The 20,513-nt window shown below is 41.2% G+C and overlaps 1 protein-coding gene across 1 annotated transcript in view; it reads right to left on the bottom strand.

Annotated features, from left to right (window-relative positions):
- Window positions 1–2,643: 2,643 nt before the first annotated feature.
- Window positions 2,644–20,513, bottom strand: part of LOC119505554 — a 30,385-nt gene continuing 12,515 nt past the window's right edge. The window contains exons 3-7 of the mRNA XM_037798380.1: window positions 5,863–5,908; window positions 5,208–5,268; window positions 4,598–4,937; window positions 3,775–4,009; window positions 2,644–3,059 (exon numbers count right to left, since the gene is read on the bottom strand). Coding sequence (XP_037654308.1) covers window positions 2,650–3,059; window positions 3,775–4,009; window positions 4,598–4,937; window positions 5,208–5,268; window positions 5,863–5,908 — 1,092 coding nt within the window. The 3' untranslated portion in view covers window positions 2,644–2,649. The remainder of the gene's footprint in view (window positions 3,060–3,774; window positions 4,010–4,597; window positions 4,938–5,207; window positions 5,269–5,862; window positions 5,909–20,513) is intronic.

Below are 20,513 nucleotides of genomic sequence, written 5' to 3' on the forward strand. Positions count from 1 at the left end.
TCCTGTCAATGGACCAGTGGAAAACGCTGCTTAGTGTTCGAGTTCTAGCCTCAGTTTTCGGCTGTCTCAGTGGGCCTGCACGGCAGGGTGAGCTCCCCCTCCCTGCGCTCCCCTCCCGGGACGGTGGCCTGCCTTCGCTGGTTACTTGGCATTTGCCAGGCTCATGTTTGGGTGTGTTTCTTGGAGGATGTTCTCCATTCACACCCCACCATGTGATTATTGTTGGGAAATCAGGTTTCTTAAGTCATTTCATTGTTTAGGTGGTTATTTTTCATTTCTGTTTGTAATGACCTATTAAGTAAAACTTTTACCTAAAGTCCACCCAGGTGTGTATTCATTTTTCCATAAAAAATATGGGAATCCTGCCCTAGAACTCAAGCCCATGTCATGATGCATTAGAATATGTCTCCACATGATTGTAAGATAATTTTTTCTAATTCCTATAATCCCAGTCATTATGCCAACTTGACTGTGACATTTGGACCATGATGCCAGTTATTTTCCTGAATTCACATCATGTTTCAATCACTCTTATATGCAACTTACTGTTGCAGATGAGTCTCTTCTACCAACCAGACATGCCTCTCCCATCTATCAACAACTATTCGAAGAACCGTAGTCCTTCCTTCTCTCCCTGTCTTGTCTTGCCCTGACTCTCTAGGATCAATCCTTGACTCTCAAGGCAGGGCACCTAAACATATGTAGACTATTCCTCTTTAAGTTGCTAATAAAAATTATTTCTAACCAATATACAACTAATGCAATTAGACTGTACAATTAATTTCTAATATTTAATTCTTACATTATGACTTTGCAGATGATTTCATTTCCTATCAATTCAAATTCTCAAAGTAAAAATTTAATTTCACCCAGGTGGGGGCTATACTCAATCTTTCCACATCTTTCAGATACTGTCAGGAAGGACACTTCACTATAAGTACCTGTATTAATTTTCCATCACTGCAATAACAACTTGGAGAAACATAGAGGCTTAAAACAATACCCATGCATTGGCTCACACTTTGGAAAGTCAGGCATCTGGACAGGCTTGACTGGGTTCTTTGTTTGGGTTCTCACACATCTACATCAAGCTGTGGTTTGGGCTGGGCTCTTAGCTGTGGGATCTCAGGAAGAATCCACTTCCACATCCATTCACATTGTTTGCAGAATCCAGTTCTTCGGTGTCTTTGCTGCTCTAGGTTTGGGGCCGCTTTTCCTCACTGGCTGTCAGCTGGGCATCGCTCAGTTCTCCAGGAAGTTGCTCATGTCCTTAAACATGTGGCCTCCCGTCTGCTAACAGCAATGGCACGTTGGGGCCTCTGACCCTTGCAGTCCCTCTGACTTCCCCTCTGCTAACAGGTGGAGTCAAGGCTCTGGTTGTAAATGGCTCATGGTATTAGATTTATCCATCCAATAATGATGTCCCTTCTGATTAACTCAAAGTTCACTGAGTAACTACCTTAATTACATGGGTGAAAATATCTTTATTCAATGTAAAAATACAATTATGGGTGTAACATCTCATTCAACGTCCTGGAGATCATAGTATGAAATATTTGTGACTTTTGTTTGCTAAAGTTCTTTCAACACAGATATCCTTGAACTACATTAGTAGTTTCTACATAATGGTATTATTCAATTAAAGCAAGAGATCATAGGCTACTGTTGTAAGCATAAAATATTGATTTTTCTATGTTAAGACTGAATATTAGATAACAGTCTGTATCTTGTTGGATATTAGGATGTGAAAAGGAATTCAATGAATTTGACTTCCATAATTGCACTTTGAATCCTGGGCCCACTTATTTTTGCATTTCTTTAAAATGTCCAAAATTACTAAAATGCACTTATATCCATATTAAGAAATACTTGCCAGATAAAGGCTGGGAATGGAGGGAAATGTTTCAAGTCATGAATTATTCCATTGCCCACAGAGGGAAAGCTGGCAGTGCCTAAACTGACAATGCCCTTGCTAATAAGGCAGGAGCTGGACCCAGCAGCAGAAGGCTCTACCCCCCTCCTCCAAAGGAAGGACTGAAGGGGATTAGAAAGGGATATGGGAATGTGCATTTTGACTTCTTCATGATTTGTTAATTTTTTCCTTATGTATTTGTGTGTTTGCTCATACTTCACACAATGTCACTATGAATTGCAGGTGTCTTGAAGTCTCTATGTCAGGATTAGTTGAACATCCTGATGAAAGTCCCAACTCAGGAAAAATATCGCTTAAGCCCACTGTACAACTGTCCTCTCATTAAAAAAAAAGTCAAAAACGGCAATAATCCATTTGGAAAAAAACTGAAAAATGAAGAATTTCATAGATATTATTTAAAAATGAGCAATCTTTCAAATCTTTGAAAAATTATTGATAAATATGATTGTCAATAGACACATCTGAAGGGAAAGCCTGAAGTCTGCCTCATTAGGCACTCACAAATTAAAATTTTAGAATTGTAGGAGAAAATTCAAATTCTCTGTTTATATAACAAAAATGGAAGTAGGAGAATCGTAAGCAGCAGAGGGATGGAGTATTGGTTTCTTGTTTATTTCACTGTTTGAATTAGTTATTTGATGGCTAACAAGTGACCACAAAAGACAGCAGCTTCAAAGGAGAAAAGCACCTTTATTTTTTGTGAGGTGGAAGGTGGATCAGCTCACGGTCTGCACCCCCCACAGCACTGTGTGAACCAATTGAAACATGGTCTCGAGGCTCCTGGGCGTAACTTGCTGGGGGGGTGCAGCAGGAGAGTACATCAAGCACCTGGGTTTGCTGTCAAATCGCACCCGCTTTTTCTGGCTGCTGACACCCCCATCTCCGCTGGGACCAACCTGGGCCCCTTCTTGTCTCTTCATGGGTGAGGAGGCAAGATCCAGGGAACCCAGGAGGTCCAAATGTATTTCCTGGAAACCTGGGGATGCCCCAGGGGCAGGGCATCCTGTAGCTCGTGTCCGGGCTCCGCGCTGCCTCTTCAGTGGCCTCTTATTAATGAGCCACTGGAGGACCCTCCCCAGGGCACTGCCTCTGTGGTTAGGGAGGCAGGGGGTGCTGTCCTCGAGGCCTGGTGGGATCGTGCAGCAAAGGGTGTCAGGAAATGTCTGGCCTGGGCAGGGGGCTCTTCCCTTGGTCTTGGGGGTCCCTCAGCCCCTTGTCCTGGTGGACGTGTTCTGAGGTGGAGTGAAGAGCCCCCTCGTCTTTCAGAAGTGTGTGGAATGTGGTCTTAGCAGGTGCGTCCTCATGAGGAGGACTTAGGAAGCCCCTGCTGCCAGAGGCTGCTGCTTCTGGCCTCCCTCTGAGCTCCACCTGCTGAGAGACTCCAGGTCCCACAGATCCCTCTCGGGGCTTGTTTTCAGGGCTCCCTCTTGACCTTTGATAGTTCTACTTTTCCAGAGCCAGTGAAAAGCCCACCTTAGGATGTTACCCCTCTTCTGTCTATGGAGGCCCTGGGTTTTCTCTTCCAGGACTGGTGGGATCGTGGAACAAGGGTGTCAGGAAAACCACCAGCCTGGGCAGGGGGCTCCTCCCTTGGTCTTTGAAGTCCCTCAGCCCTCTCTCTCTGTGGACGGGTTCTGGGTGGGATTCAGATCACCCTCCTCTTTGAGAGATTTACGGAATGTCGTCTCCTTAGAGTGCTTCCACAAGAAGGAGCTTAGGGAGTTCCTGCTGACATAGGCCACCCCTCTGCCTGCCTTTAGGCCCCCACAGGCTGGGAAGCTGACAGGTCCCTCAGGCCACATCTTGAGGTTGGCAGTGAGGGGCCCCAGAGGCCAACCTACCTGCGGATGGAACAGTGCAGTCCTGGGGCTGGAGCTCCGAGTCCAGTTCTGCAATGGCCTCGTCAAAGGCGCCCACCCGGCAGGGGTGGGCGTTGGAGGAGATGGCACATGGTGGGGATGGCTTTCTTGCCACCTCGGTGGAGGGAGCAGCGGCTGCTGTTGGTCCAGGGGTGAGCGGGGGGAGACAGTGGCAGCCGGGCACACCCCTGGGAATTCGGACCTGGGTCCTGATGACCTGACCCAGGGTAAAGGCAGGAATTGGAGGGGGGTCCACAGAGAGGGGAAGGTCAGGGAGGGGGAGGGGGGCAAGGGTAAGAGGAGGGGAGGAGGGGAGGGCAGGTTGCTGGGGGGGAGGAAGGCCCCTTGCCCATGGCCTGCGCAGGTGCACTGTGGGCCAGAGGTGGGCAGAGGGGACAGCAAAGGCCCGGAAGGGGCGGGGTGGGCAGGTCCAGGGGCTCAGGTGAGAAAGGGCAGGACGGGGTCGAGGGTGAGAAAAGGGGGAACGGGGGGAGCGAGGGTGGAGTGGGACCGGAGCCACCTGCGGCAGAGATGGGACAGCCCGTGGCGGGGGGACCTGGAGGAGAAGGATAAACACAGGGAGAGAAGGACCGGTCAAGGGGACACGACAGGGCACAGGTGAGAAGGCTGTCAGGGAGAGGTGGAGAACCTGGGGTGGGAACTTGAGAGCTAGGGTGGGACGGGACTGAGGAATCAGGGATGAGGCCAGCGGTGGAGGTGGCAGCAGTGACAGGGAGGGAGCAGAGGGGAAGGAGGAAAAGGGAGGGAATGAGGGAGGGCGGGAGAGAAACAGGATGGTGCCCACTAGGGGATGACGGGCTTCCCCAGGCACCAGGTGGGGGGTTATGAACCCCAGAAGGGCTCCAGGGGCCTCCCCCAGAGGGGCAGGTGGTTTGGCCCCTGGAGGGAGGAGTGAGCCGGCAGAGAAGAGGCGAGACGCAGCCCTGGGTGTTGCCAGCTGGTCTCTGAGACGGTGTGGAGGGAACCTGGAGGCCGGACACCGACATGCCGAAGGGGTCACCGACAGAGCAGCGTCCTCCACACGGGGCCCCCCTGGCAGATGGCCATCCCGGGTAGATGGGAAGACCCAGGGATGACAGGTGACGTCATGGTGTCCGGCCGCTCCAGGCTGCCTGCACAGGGGGCTGTGGGAGACAGAACGTGGAAGCTACAGTCAGAGGAGGAAGGGGACCGGACCCCCTGGCAGGCCCGGCTGGGGGAAGGTCTCTGCTTCACATCCCATCTGATTCCCTGCAACCCTGACCCTCCAATGGACATTTCCCCCAATCCCATGGCTTAATCATTGTTTTCTTATGTGGCCCCTCTCTCCCCCACCCTAGACAGCCCTGGGACCTGGAATAGCATGGCCCCTGCTCAGAAAGGTGAGCAGGAAAGAAGGAGATGAGAAAGGTCACCTTTTCCGAAGAGGACTCATGTCCGGTGTCCCCACGGTGCCTCCCTGGCAAGCTCTCCAAGCTGGGAAATCAGGAGACTGGGTTACATGTGGGGAAGGCAGGAGTGAAACACACTCTCTAGAGCTGCATGTCACAGCCCTTCGAGGGAGACTCCTGGAGACATGGACTCTAAGAGCCCCAAGTACAAGGATATGGTGTGAAATTGTCAAGGGAAGCAGTGGAGAGCCTCTCACGTGTTTAATGTTTAATCATTTACGGGAAGCCTTTCACACTGATCTCCCTTAATTCCACAATACCTTGTCAGATGAGATGAACACGTTTCATTTCCAAGGAGGAATGTCAACTTTGTGCAAACTCTTTGTTCCCAGTAGGGCCCAGAGTTCCTGCCTCCCAACCAACCAAGTCCACCCCCCATGTCTTCCACCTGCCCCTCTCCCCAGCTCCTTCCTTCTTCCACTCCGAGTGCTGGCGGAGCAGGGATGTGAGGGTGCCCGAGTCTGCCAGCCTTCCTTTGGGTGTCTGCTCCCTGGGGTCTTTGCTATCTGAGGGATCTGACTCTGACACCGGGCACCCTCAGAGACTGGAGTGGGTTCTCAGGGCTCGTGAGATGTAAGTTCACCCTTGGAGCGAGTGTATTGGGAGTGCAGAACCTTACTTGACAATGTCCCCGTCTTCACTTGCTTCTTTTCTCTGCACAGGCGCTGAAAAACAAGAAAATAAGGAAGGCATAGGACCTAATTCTTGAAATCCCATTTCACAGCAACCTGCAGAAAGCCTACTTAAGACTAATTAATCCATTGTTCTTTGCCTGTGATTCAGATGTAAATGAGTCAAGTTATTTCTAATTTTTCTTTGAATAAGGCAAAATGTGGTTTCCGTAGGGGTTCCTCAATTGCTTATTTTTTATGCTATATGGTTGTAACACATAAGTATTGTAAAATTTTCCTGTAAACCATTTTTAAGTGTCCAATTACATTTGCAAATTTCCGTTTCTGTCACCAACATCCATAATGAAACTTTTCTCATCATCCCGATCTCAAGTAAGATTTAAGTCACAAGTGTCTTTTGAACAGAGCACAGCGTCACCTGCCTACGGGGACAGGTGTGCGTCTTCCTGTAGGACGCTGCTCCCTGAGGCCAGGGCTTGGATTCAGACATCCTCAGTGTCCTGTAGGGGCTCCTATTGCTCTGCACAGCAGCACTGACAGAAGGAAACGCTTCCCCAGGGACACCTGGTATGGGATGGCCCGGTGGACAAGTGTTGAGGGACTCTTTTCTCTGGGTGTCTTGAATTTTCTCAGTTTTATTAATAGCCAATAAATTGCTCTGGTTAGGAGTTTATTTTTTAGCCCTCTGCCACCCCAGATGGATGCTCTTGAGATTGGGTCTCGTCTCATCGTATTTGACCTGCCCCATCTGCTCTCGGATTGCAGTCTTTTATTTCCTAAACTGAGTTGTCCCTCTGGGCCCTCTTCATGGGTTTTGAAGACTGGGAAGTGGAACGGAAGAAACAGTGACCTCTCCCGTGGGCTGGTCCCAGGGTCCCTTACCTCACTGAAGTCCAGCTGTTTCTCGACTCCATGAAAGACACGTTTCCTCTGCCTGTAGTGGAGCAAGATGACGAACAGCCCCACTACAGGCAGGAGGAATAAGAAGGAATCCAGTCCCCACATGGTTGAGTGTGGGCTCAGCCACGGGGAACCGAAGAAACGCAGATTGAAACCAACCAAAGCCAAGTGCTGCCTCAGGCGACAAGTACTGAGAAAGCACAGAGCACCCCAGAGTTCCGCTGCGACATCACAGGGCTCAGAACAGTCACAGAGGGCCAGTGGGGGGGGGGTGGGGTGCCCAGAGGAAGGCGCAGCCACAGCCCATCCCCCGTCCACCTTGGCTCTCAGTTTCCCCAACTGACACCGCTCCCTCCAGCCTCTCATGCTCTCCCCATATTTCTGCACCATCCTATTTGCTGCACCCATCCTTTCTTCATATCATAGATGTAACTTCAGTGTAATTGTCTGCTTATTTGACTGCAGTGCAGAAATACCTGGTAACCACCTCACTGATGAATCAACATACAGTCCTCAAAAAATGTGCATTTCGCTTGGGAATTTTTGCTAAATGATTGCTTTATACTTGAAGCCTCTTCTACTCTCAGCTTTAACTTCCATAGAGAAGGTGTTTGTGTTGTTTAGTTTGTTTTAAAACTATGAATTCCCTTCTTGGCATTGTTTTAAGGGTGTCCCACAAATTTTGATACATGTGGTTTTATGGTCAGCATGTCAAAACATTTCTCAATTTTCCTAGTGATTTCTTCTTTGATTCAAGAGTTTTGTGGACATATATCCATTTATAAATAATATTGGTGGATTTTTTTAACAAATGATTTTGTTATTTATTACTCAATTCTAATTGGAGTCTGTTGAATTAAAGATATTCTCCCTGTCTTCAGTTCTTTGAAAAGTATTGACATTTGTGTTCAGCCCAACAAATGGCATATATTTTTGTCAGCATTCTGTGTGCTCTTTCAAATTATGTATATCCTGCATTTGTTGGGTTTAGTATTCTAGATAGGGGAAATTCATTGATTATTTTCAAGCCTTCTATTTCCTTTTTTCATTCAGTGTAACTTTGATATCTACCATAGTTTTAAGTTCACAGAAAAATTGAGCCGAAATTACAGAGGGATCCCATATACCTCTTATCTTCCCCCACTTCTACCACCAAACACTGTTTCCCCTATTACCCTCTGCCTACATTTCTTAAAATTGATGAAATGAACCAATAATGATATTTTATTAGTAATTAAAGTCTTTAGCTTACACTAGAGTTTACACTTTGTGTTGGACGTTCATATGGGTTTGGGACAACCCCATATACAGTACGTTCATGATCTAAAAGTCCCGTGTGCTCTACCTTCATCCCATCCCTCCCACCCCTACAGCCTTAACCAACACTGATATTTTTATTGTATCTGTAGTTTTGCCTTTTCAAGAATATCATGTAGTTTGAATCATACAGTGTGTAGACTTTTCAGACCAGATTGTTTCACATAGCAATATTCATTTCAGTTTCCTCCTGGTCTTTTCATGGTTTGATACTTTCTATCAGTGAACAATATTCTATTGCATGGTTTTGCTACAGTTTATTCACTCTTATATTGGAGGGCATCTTGACTGCTTCCAAGTTTTAGAAATTATGAATGAAGAATGAAGCTGCAATATCCATTCATGTGCAAGTTTTTATGTGGACATTAGTTTTCAATCCAATTGGGTAAATACTTAGAAATGCAATTGCTGGTTCATACAGCAAGACATGTCTAGCTCTCTGTGAACCTGTCAGACTGTCTTCCACAGTGACTATACCATTTTGCATTCCCAATAGTAATGAGTAAGACTTCCTACAGTTCCTCATCCTTTCCAGCATTTGGTAGCATCAGTGTTTTGGATTTAGTAATCTGAGGGATTGTAGTAGTATCTCATTATTGTTTTAATTTGCAGTTCCCTAATGACATGTTGAGCATCTTTCTGCACACTTCTTTGCTATCTGTATTTTTTTTTTTTGAATCTAGTCCTTTATCAGATAATATCTTTTGCAAATATTTTGGCTTTTCTTTGTATTCTCTTAATAGTTTTTTTTTCATAGCATATTTTTACTTTTAATTCAATCCAATGAATCAGTTTTTTCTTTCATGAATTGTGCTTCATCTATCTGTTCTTTGCTTTCCTACATGCAATGCTTATTACTCTTTTTTTGAAGGATAAAGATTCAATAAATTAGGGTGTGTTTTACTATTCAGAATGTTTATCTGTTGTCTATCTTGCCCTGGATTTATTTACTGTCTTTGTTATTGATAGGCAAAGTGAAAATCCCTAGTGGATACAGTTTGAATTTGATCAAAAATAAACAAGACATTAAATAACCCAAATAGATTAACAATGAAACATTACTGAAAATGTTGAAAAATCAATAGTTAAAAATAAACAATGTTTATTCTGAAAGTTGTATTTTGTTGATTTTACAATCTTTGAAGAATGTTTATATACTTATCTCAAAATCAATGATTACAAGTTTTTGTTGTTAATGTTGTTTAATACATAAAAGATTTAGAATAAGTCATTCATAGCTCTATTATCTGCTAACTGTAAAAATTAACCAATATTTAGACAAATGTTCACTTTATATGAACATAATCCTCAAATATTACAGAGGGAATATTTTTTAAAATGTTTAATTAAACCCCCAGCAAACAGACCTTATACGTGGCTCTGTGTCATTATTGCAGCTCTATAATAGGACATAAAACCTCATGATAAAGATGATTATGAGGAATTAGTTTCCATCTTTATATGTTTTTCTCCTCCCCCAGGAGTCTGAAGTCTGATTAGTGTCAACAACCTCTAAAGCAAGCAAATGCCTGCTAGAAGTTAGAAGTTAGAAAATAACAAAAGCTTAATGGAAAATTTAAAAAAAAAAACCTAAAATGTGCAAACCCTTGCTTTTAAGGTTTAAGTGTGTGTTGTCTTTTCAATTATCACTAGGGAAGCAATTATTTCCCATACTGCATTTTCTGAAGTCAGGAGAATTTGCAACCTGAATAGTACTTTGCAAAATGCTTATACCTAGACTAGGAAGGCAGATACGATAAACGGTGTGCAGTAAAGGTTTCTTCCTAACTCAGCAACTATAGAAAATTTGGATTTGCTAAATCTGGCATTATCATATAGCAACATATTGCTCATGGTGGTAGTAATTATTTAAAGCTATACATATTATGATATTTGCCTCATTCTTTTCTGAGTAATGCTTTGCCCCTATGTGTCAGGGTTCTCCAGAGAAACTGATAGGATATAGATTATATATTTGTATATGTATGTGTATATATGTGTGTATATATATATGATTGATTAGAAAGATAGATAGATTAAAAATATGATAGATCATGATGAAATGTATTTCAATGCAGGAAGGTTAAGTTTGGTTAAAGATTTGAAAACCAATCAATTAATTCACCATCGTCACAGAATATGGAAGATAAATCATTTGATCCATTCAATAAATATAAAGAGTTCATGGGACAAATCCCAACCTTCATCCGTGGTCAACACTCGGCAAACTAGGATTAGAAGGGACTTCCTTAACCTGATAGGGGACACTGAGCAAAACCCACAGCTAACTTCATAAACCAGTGGAAGGGCTGCATGGCCCCTGCTGTCCCCGACACCTGGAGTAACAGAGGAAAGCTCTGCCATCACTTGTAGTCAGCCTTTTACTAGAGGTAATAACCAGTGCAAAAAGGCAAGGAAACAAAATTTTAAGAGGCTATAGACTAAAAAGAAAGAATAAAACACTGACTATATTTGCAGAAAACATAGTCTATGTAGAATATCCTATAGAATCTACAATAAATAGATAAGAAAAAAGAAAGTTTAGCATAGTTTGACAATACAAAATCAATATAGAGGCTTCAATTGCATTTATATACTAGCAATGAAAAATCAGAAATTGAAATTACAAAACATGTATTAAAATATAAAAATTATGAATTAATGATGAAGAGGGTGAAATGTATGTACTGAGAACTATAAAAGATAACAGAGAAAACTTTTTTAAAATCTTAATAATTGTAGGAATATGCAGGTTCATAGATTGGAGAACTCAAGATTAGTAAGATATAATTTTGCCCTACTTCTGTGTTTGAGCTTCAACACAATCCACATTAAATTTCCTGCTAGACCTTGAATAACCACGGAAACTTAAAGGAGAATAAAACTGGAGGACATACAGTACCTGATTTAAGCCCTATGATAAAACTAGAGTAATGAAGGCAGCAGGGTATTGGCATAAAGATAGAGAAGTAACATGATAGAAATTCCAAAATATATGTATTTATGCATACATACATTCTATATTTAATAAACATATGCATATTTGTATTATAAACACAAATATATGCATATATGAATACATACTGTATATACACATCTGTATATGTATTGCTTTTATATTTATGCATTAATTAATTTTAAGAAAGATACAAAGGAATTCAGAATAAAAAAAGAGAGAACCTTGAAATGTCATGCAGCATATATAATGATCAACTCAAAATGGACCATAGACCAAAATATTTAAATTTATAAATTTTAGAATAAATTAAGGGAAAAAAATCCTTGTGACTTTGGTTAGGTAAAGTATTCTTAGCTAGGACTCCTAAAGCATCATCCACAAAAGAAACATAATGATAAAAAAGAACTTCACCATAGTTAAGAAAAATTTTCCTCTTTGTAAGTCACCATTAAGAGAATGCAAAGACCAGCAATAGGCTGGGATTTCAAGTTAAGAAAAATTTTCCTCTTTGTAAGTCACCATTAAGAGAACGCAAAGACCACCAATAGGCTGGGATTTCAAATTTTCAAATCTCATAAACAATTTGTATACAGAATATATAAGGACTCTCAAACCTTAATAATAATGGGAGAAACAACCCAACAGGAAAAGGCAAGAGGTTTGAACACACCCTTCACTTGTGAAGATAACTGGATGTTCCACAGGCACATGAAAATATGCTCAACATCATTATTCTTACGGGAAATGCAAATATAAACTGCTCCTATACACCTATGAGAAAGACTAAAATTTAAAAACCTGAACATACCCAGTATTGGAAAAGGTGTGGAGCAACTGGAGTTTTCATACACTTCTGTGAAATAAATGGTCAACTATTTTGGAAAACAGTTTAGCAGTTTCTCAAAAGACCAAATAGGCCAAGCCGGAAAAATTTGAAAAACAAAATAATTAAGATAATAAATATCCATGCATCCATACTATTATAAATGATTGAATATTTATTTAAAAAAATAAATAAATGAGGGAGAATTGACAAATATCTCAGGCAAATCATTCCAAGTAATTTATGTAGATACCTTACCCTCAAGTAGATGAAGTACAATTCCCTATTTCTTAAGTGTGGACTGTGCATATTCATACGTTGTTTAATATTTATTTATTCAATATATATTCCTTCCATAAAATACAGTATTGAAAGGGGGACAAACAATACATTTATATTGGAGAAACATGACAAACCCCACTTCAGTCAGGTGATCAAGATTAACATCAACAGTGGTAAGTTATGCTGATAGGATGTCACATTGATATGATACAATGAAAATGGTGCGTCTCTAGTTTTCTTCCTCCAAAAATACAACCAGTCTATTCATGAGAAAAACATCAGATAAATCATAATATAGGGTCTTCCTACCAAAATACCTGACCAGTAAACTCGGAAATTCTCAAGGCCTTCAAATGTAGGAAAAGTCTTAAGAAACTGTCACAGCCATGAAAAGCCTGAAGTGACATGATGAATAAATGCAAGTTGACATTTGGGATAGGATACTGGAACAGAAGAAGGACATCATGTAAATCTAAGGAAATGGAATAATGTTTGGTCTTCAGTTACTAATAATGTTACAAAAATGGTTCATTAGTTGAGAAACATGTACCGCACTACTGTAAGATTTTAATAAAAAGGGGACAACGGGTATGGAATGTTGTGGTGGCTTGGAGCTATGTACCCCAGGACATGTTTATGTTTTTCATCTTATTCCCTTCCTGTGGGTATGATCTCGTCTACACAGGCCCTTTAGATGAGGTCACTTCAGTTAAGGTGTGGCCCAACTGAATCGGGATCGGTCTTCAACCTATTACTGGAGTCCTTTCTAAGCAGAAGGAAATTCAGACAGAGACCGGAGGCCTTGCAAAGGAGCTGGAAGTCAGCAGAGGCCGCCATATACATTGCCGTGTGAAAGAACAGCCAAGAACCAAGGATCGCTGGCTCCCAGCCTGAGTGAGAATGCCACGGTCTCCTGAGAGGAAGCATCACCTCAGTGACACCTTGATTTTGGACTTCTCCTGGCCTCAAATGTGTGAGCCAGTAAATTCCTGTTGTGTAAGTCAAGCCATTGCATGATGTTTGTTTTAGCAGCCAGGAAAATAAAGCAAGTATATAATACTCTGAATTGTCTTTGCAAGTTTTCTGCAAATCTAAAACTAAATCTAAAATATAAAAATTTTATTTAAAAAAAAGTTAAACATATGCCTATCATATAACCCAACCATTCCACTCCTGTGTAATTCATCCAAGATAAATGATAGTGTATGTTCGTATAAAAAAAACTTGTACATTTTGTAATTTTATAATTGTAAAAACTGTTATCACACAATTTATAATTTAGCAATTTGTAAATTGCCAAAAAAATGTTAGCAGCTTTATTTGAAAGAGCCCCTGATTAAAAATTATGCAAATAGCCATCAACAGGTGGATGGAAAATAAATAGCAGTCTCTCCATACAATGTAACTTAGCCATACAGAGGAATAAACTACATGCAACAAATGAGTTCAATGTTGCTAAATTCTAGAAAATGCCAACTAATCTCTAGTGACAGAAGGCAAATCAGCAGATGCCAGTGGACTGTGCATAGGGGCAGGGGGAAGGGGAAGGACAGATTTCAAAGGGACACATGGAAATGTTATAGGGTAATGAATAATATAGTGTATGTACTAATGGTTTCACAGGATTACAGGTATGTCAAACCTTATCAAACTATACCCTTTTACTATGTAAAATTTATTTTATGCCAATTATATTCCCCAATAAATCTGGAAAAATGGGATTATGGACCTGATAAAAACCCAAATTCAGGGATGAAAGTATAATTGTATGCAAATCTGATTACTGAATCTCAACAAGAAATTGTTTTAAAGGAAATTTTATTACCCTCCTCTGCCCCATCTTTTTTTTTTTTTTGATTTATTTTATTTCATGCCATTTGACATAGACTAGAGGGACGACTTTTGCATAGGTATTTGGACCAACATTTTGATGAAAATGATTACAAGAAGGAATGTATTTCCCCAAACCTATTTTTGACATAATAGACAGTATTTCCCGTTCAACAAACATAACCATATCTTTCCCAGGGAACTTCACTCAAAGAATATTAATATTCATGGTCTCTCTGAAATCATCACTGTAGTCATTCCTCCCACTAAGATGCTTAATTTTCCTATTACAATACAAATAGATTATCTGGGAGGATGGGCACATTGAGTCATTGGTCCCCAGTAGAGATGGAGGCAATTAACTTATTTGTCTCCTACTAAAAAAAAAATATTAGGCCCAGTAGATGGCGTCAGAGGGGACTGACAGTCAGGACAAGGAACAGTTGACTTGGGAAAACCAGCTCACCTGAAGCATCAGGTAAACTGCCAGATGGGAGACACCTGAGAATCTGATTACTCAAGTCGTGACAAAGGACCAGGAGGCACCCATAATCCTAACTAAAATCTTCACAAAGTTACTCTCATTGCCCTTGGTTTTCAAATCGCTTTTGATGTTTGAAGATATTTAGAAAATCAGGCAATTCCTGCTTAATCCTTTAAGATAGATACAGTTTTTTAACTATAGAATTTTTCAGCATCTGAAAGCATAGCTGTCCCTTCACATCTGTAAAGCCTGCACTAGTGACCGTCCCTGTTGGTCCTCTACCTATGGATGTCAGTTTGAGCCTTGCCAGGCTGTAGACCTGGACTGTTACAGCAATTTTACACTGTGAAGCTAGCAAAATCCTCTCATGACATTTTGGATCGGAGGCCATATCATCACTCATTCTTTCAGTCAATCCATTTATGGGATGCCAGGACCAGAGAAGAAGTGGAGCAATGAATTTAAACCTCAACTTAAGATATCTTCTCAAACATTTTTTTTTTTTTTAATTCGGAAGTGTAAAATTTAGGAAATCAAATGAAATGTTACAACCTGAATCATAAAACAACTTTAAAAATACATTTGTCATTAATATCTGGTGTTCTTATATTCTATTATATTTTATTGTGTAAACCAATATTTTATTTGATAGACAAAAATATAGTCTCTGACTACAGGATTCACAAAAAAATAACAGAAGCGGTGAGGAATGAACCTCTAGCAATGTAAACATGTGATTTTCAAAGGTAAAGAAAATTGGGTACTCGGGCCTAGTTTCATTTTTTTCAGCCTCATCCTTTTGCTCTTGCTATTGAATGGGGAATTGTGCTTTGGAGAGCTTAAGAAAGTAGTCTGTGGAAAGTGATTTGCATTGCATTATCGATTAGCATGGGATATTTACAGTCAAATATTGATATATTTCCAGTGAAACACAGAAACGGACAAGGAGCTCTGAAATCAAAATGATCATATGTGAATTTCTGATAATGCCAACAGAGGGGAAATTTTTGAATTAGTATATGTTTAAAAATATACATACATATTTATGATAATATGTGCCAAACATTTAGCAACTTTATTAATATGCAATTGAATAAGCCAAATCACTTTAGGCAACACATTCCACTTGGAGGAAAAAGAAGAAAAAGGGTGTTCCTGTTTGCTAATGCTGCCATTATGCGAAGTACCAGAAGTGGGTTGACTTTCATAAAGGGGCTTATTTGGTTACAAAGTTATAGTCCTAAGGCCATAAAAGTGTCCAAACAAAGGCAACAAGAATAGGGCACCTTCACTGGAGAACACCAGTGGTGTCCAGAAAACCTGTCAGCTGGGAAGGCACGTGGCTGGCGTCTGCTGATCCGGGGTTGTGTTCCATCTCCTCTCTCAGCTCCTGTGTGTTCTCAGTTTTTTCTCCCAGGACATTTCTCTCTGGGTGCCTAGGGGTCCTGTCTTAACATATCCCCTGGCAAACCCTGGGCTTCATCTCTTAGCTAAATGTCCTTCTGTCTGCATCTCCAGGCATGTCTAAGCATCAGTGTCAGCAAGAGTCTGGGCATGTGTGGCTCTTTTACAGTGGTACCTTTTAAAGTACTCCTGTAATCTAAGCAAGACCCACGTTCAATGGGTGGGGCCACATCTCCATGGAAACAACCTAATCCCAATATCCCACGAGAATGGATAAAAAGATCATAGTTTTTCTTGGGGGACATAATATATCCAAACTGTCACAAAGGTATACATTTTGCTGTTGACAATAGAAGTAGTGAGATTCAGCTGTGGTTGCCATATCTAGGTAATAAGGACTGGAGAAAGACTGGGGGGGGGCACTAGGGGCTGAACAAGCTGAAGGGTACGTATATATTTATATACATATGTGTGTGCATATACACATACACATATGTACATGCTCTCCCAATAATTTCTGTCAGGCTATACCAACTATAAAATACAAGTATTTCTATCTCCTAAAAGTTGAAAGAATTTGGTTAAGTCACGGGAGAGACCCAAAGATCCTGATTAAGATGATATTTTTGTGTGTGCTCATGAAGCATTACATAAATACTGAACATTAAAGATATATGCTATGCAATTTGATTCAAAAATCAATAGTTACAAATGTTTATTGCTATATGTATACATTCAGTTAGAGCTACCTAAGGTTTAGTCTAGTGGTAGCATTTTAGGGAGGAAAAGGATGATCTGAGGATGGTGCTGTGAAGTTGTTTGGGACGATTTCTCTCAGGTGAGTCTTTGTTGTCATCATATTTTAAAAACTAATAGGGACAAGGGAGACAATTCCTCAGTGCCTTCGATAAAAGCAGCACTATTGTGTGTTTACAGAACTACCAGGCATTGTTTATTCTGTGGAAAGGGTATCATGCTTCCCAGGCTTTTTCTTTTCTGGAACACAAAACTTTGCCTGATTTTCTCTTAAGTGCAGGTGTTTCACAAGTATATGCTCAGATGTGTGTGTGTCTGTGTGTGTGTGTGTATCTGTGGTGTGTGTGTGTGGTGTGTGTGTGGGTGCTAAAATCAATGTAGCCTGGGACACGATGACCCTTTCAGTTTTTACACTGAGGTCCATTATTCATGTAAATGAATTACTTTTTTTCATTTTTAAAAATTATTTTAGTTATTATCTGGTGCACCTATTGTTTACAAATTATTTCTCCTGGATTTACAAATCTTTCTTTAAATTCCTTTATGATTTCTTTATTTTTTTGTTCCATGCATGGATATATTTTACCAAGGTCATTCTTATTTCATTTATCTACAGAATGTAGATTTGTAAAATCATGTTATCTATCTCGGAAAGGGTTGCATTTAAACTTGCCTAAGTATTATTCTTCATATTATTATCTTAAACATTTAAGTTTTCAACTATCTCCTCCATCAGTTCTCTTCCTCTGACTTTTCTGTTTGTTCTGATTGATCTCTCTGGACTTGCATCCCCATAGATGGTTTGGTAGGGCTTATGTAATTTCTATACATGTATATATTTTTATATTTCAGTCATGTGAGCTGAGTATCTTAAGTGACAAAGAGACTCAATGCTTTGGATTGTGTCCACTGCCATAAACCTGGTTCAGTAGCAGACAAGGTGCCTGTCCCTTCCTAAGGTGTCTATAGAAATCCTGCCTGCTCTCAGCAATCTTTCTGATACCCATCACAAGTAGCACAGAGAACTTTGCCTGCCTGCTTAATTTCTTGGCATCTTAGAGGAACTCACTTTTACACTGGGCCAATGTTGACCCACATCAACAACTCCACAGCTTCCACAGAGCTCTGAGATACAACTTCTTACCAGGATTCACAGATTTCTACATTTCATTGTTCACCCCTCCTAAAGGGGTAAGGAATTCTGCAGTAGTAATTTTGGTCAGGACCTTGGGCTTCATTTACTCCTAGATGGCCCTGGACACCAAGAACTTCCTAGCTATGAAAGTCAAAGTGCTTGGAGTTGTCACTGGGAGGCAAGGAAGTTGTAATTCCCATGGAGATGTGACCCACCCAACTGTGGGTAGTATCTTTGATTAGATTATTTCCATGGAAGTGTGGCCCCACCATTCAGTGTGGGTCTTAAGTCACGGGAGTCCTATAAAAGAGTTCACAGACAGAAGGAGCTCAGAGCAGCTGAGAGTGGCATTTCAAAGATGGCTGTTGAGAGCTGATGCTTTGGAGTTACTAGCCCAGAATTTGCCCTGGGATGTGCTAAGACAGGACTCCAGGTGCTTAGAGAGAAACATCCTGGGAGAAAGAACCAAGAACACACAGGAGCTGAGAGAGGAGCTGGGGCACCACCTGGGGTCAGCAGACACCAGACACGGGCCTTCCCAGCTAACAGAGGTTTTCCAGACACCATCAGGCATCTCTCAGTGAAGGCACCCTATTGTTGATGCCTTAGCTTGGACACTTTTATGGCCTTAAGACTGTGACTTTGTAACCAAATAATCCCCTTTTTAAAAGCCAATCCATTTCTCATATTTTGCATTCTGGTGGCATTAGCAAACTGGAACAATATGATAAAGGCAATATATGAAAAACCCACAGCTAACATCATGCTCAATGGAAAAGACTGGAAGCTTTCCCTCTAAGATCAGGAAGAAGACAAGGATGCCCACTGTCACCACTGTTATTCAACATTATGCTGGAAGTTCTAGTTAGAGCAGTTAGACAAGGAAAATAAATAAAAGGCATCCAAACTGGAGAGGAAGAAGTAAAACTTTCACTGTTTGCAGATGACATGATCCAATACGTAGAAAATCCTGAAAACAATCTTCAGAAAAGCTACTACAGCTAATAAATGAGCACAGCAAAGTGGCAGGATACAAGATCAACACACAAAAATCAGTAGTGTTCCTATACAGTAGTGTGCCAGTTTGAATGTATTATGTCCCCCAAAATGCCACTGTCTTTGATGCAGTCTTGTGTGGGCAGATGTATTAGTGTTGAATAGATTGTAATTCTTTGATTGAATGTTTCCATGGAGATGAGACCCACCCAACAGTACGTGATAACACTGATTAGATAATTTCCATAGAGGCGTGGCCCTGCTCATTCAGCATGGGCCTTGATTAGTTTACTAGAGCACTGTATTAGCTTAGACAGAAGGAGCGAGCTTGCTACAGCCAAAAGGGACACTTTGAAGAATGCGCAGGAGCTGAGAGAGTTGCTGCAGATTATAGAGCAACATTTTGGAGATGACCTTTGAAAGCAGACTTGTGCTCCAGAGAAGCTAAGAGAGGACAAATGCTCCAAGAGCAACTAAGAGAGACATTTTTGAGGAGCTGCAGCCTAGAAAGGAACATCCTGTGTTCTAGTTTGCTAATGCTGCTGGAATTCAAAACACCAGAAATGGATTGGCTTTTATAAAGGGGGTTTATTTGGTTACACAGTTACAGTCTTAAGGCCATAAAGTGTCCAAGGTAACACAGCAGCAATCGGGTACCTTCACTGGAGGATGGCCAATGGTGTCTGGAAAACCTCTGTTAGCTGGGAAGGCACATGGCTGGCGTCTGCTCCAAAGTTCTGGTTTCAAAAATGCCTTTCTCCCAGGACATTCCTCTCTAGGTTGCAGTTCCTCAAAAATGTCACTCTTAATTGCACTTGGGATATTTGTCCTCTCTCAGCTTCTCCGGAGTAAGAGTCTGCTTTCAACGGCCGTGTTAAGAATGTCTCTCATCTGCATCTTCTGTGCTTTCTTCAGTGTCCCTCTTGGCTGTAGCTCCTCTTCAAAACACCACTCACAGCTGCACTGAGTTCCCTCTGCCTGTCGGCTCATTTATATAGCTCCACTGATCAAGGGCCACCCTGAATGGGTGGGGCCACACCTCCATGGAAATATCTAATCAGAGTTATCACCTACAGTTGGGTGGGGCAAATTCCATGGAAACACTCAAAGAATTCCAATCTAATCAGCACTAAAATGTCTGCCCCACAAGACTGCATCAAAGATAATGGCGTTTGGGAGACAAAATACATTCAAACTGGCACATCCTGGGAAAAAAGCCATTTTGAAATCAGAACTCTGGAGCAGTCACCATTCACGTGCCTTTCCAGCTAACAGAGGTTTTCTGGACGCCATTGGCCATCCTCTAGTGAGGGTACCCGATTGTTGATGTGTTACCTTGGACACTTTACGGACTTAAGACTGTAACTTTGTAATGAAATAAACCCCCTTTATAAAAGCCAATCCATTTCTGGTATTTTGTGAAAAGGCAGCATTAGCAAACTGGAATAACTAGTAATGAGCAACATGAGGAAGAAATCAAGAAAATAATTGCATTTAAAATAGCAACTAAAAGAAATCAACTTAACGAAGGTCACAAATAACCTATACACAGAAATCTACAAGAAATTGGTAAAAGAAATCACAGAGGACCTAAATAAATGAAAGGATATACCATGTTCATGGATTGGAAGACTAAATATAATTAAGATGTCAATTGTACCTAAAATGATTTATAGATTCAATGCAATACCAATTAATCCCAACAACTTACTTTTCAGAAATAGAAAAACCAATAACCAAATTTATTTGAAA

Source organism: Choloepus didactylus, chromosome 10 (genome assembly GCF_015220235.1).
Source record: "Choloepus didactylus isolate mChoDid1 chromosome 10, mChoDid1.pri, whole genome shotgun sequence".
Taxonomy (NCBI): Eukaryota; Metazoa; Chordata; class Mammalia; order Pilosa; family Megalonychidae; genus Choloepus; species Choloepus didactylus.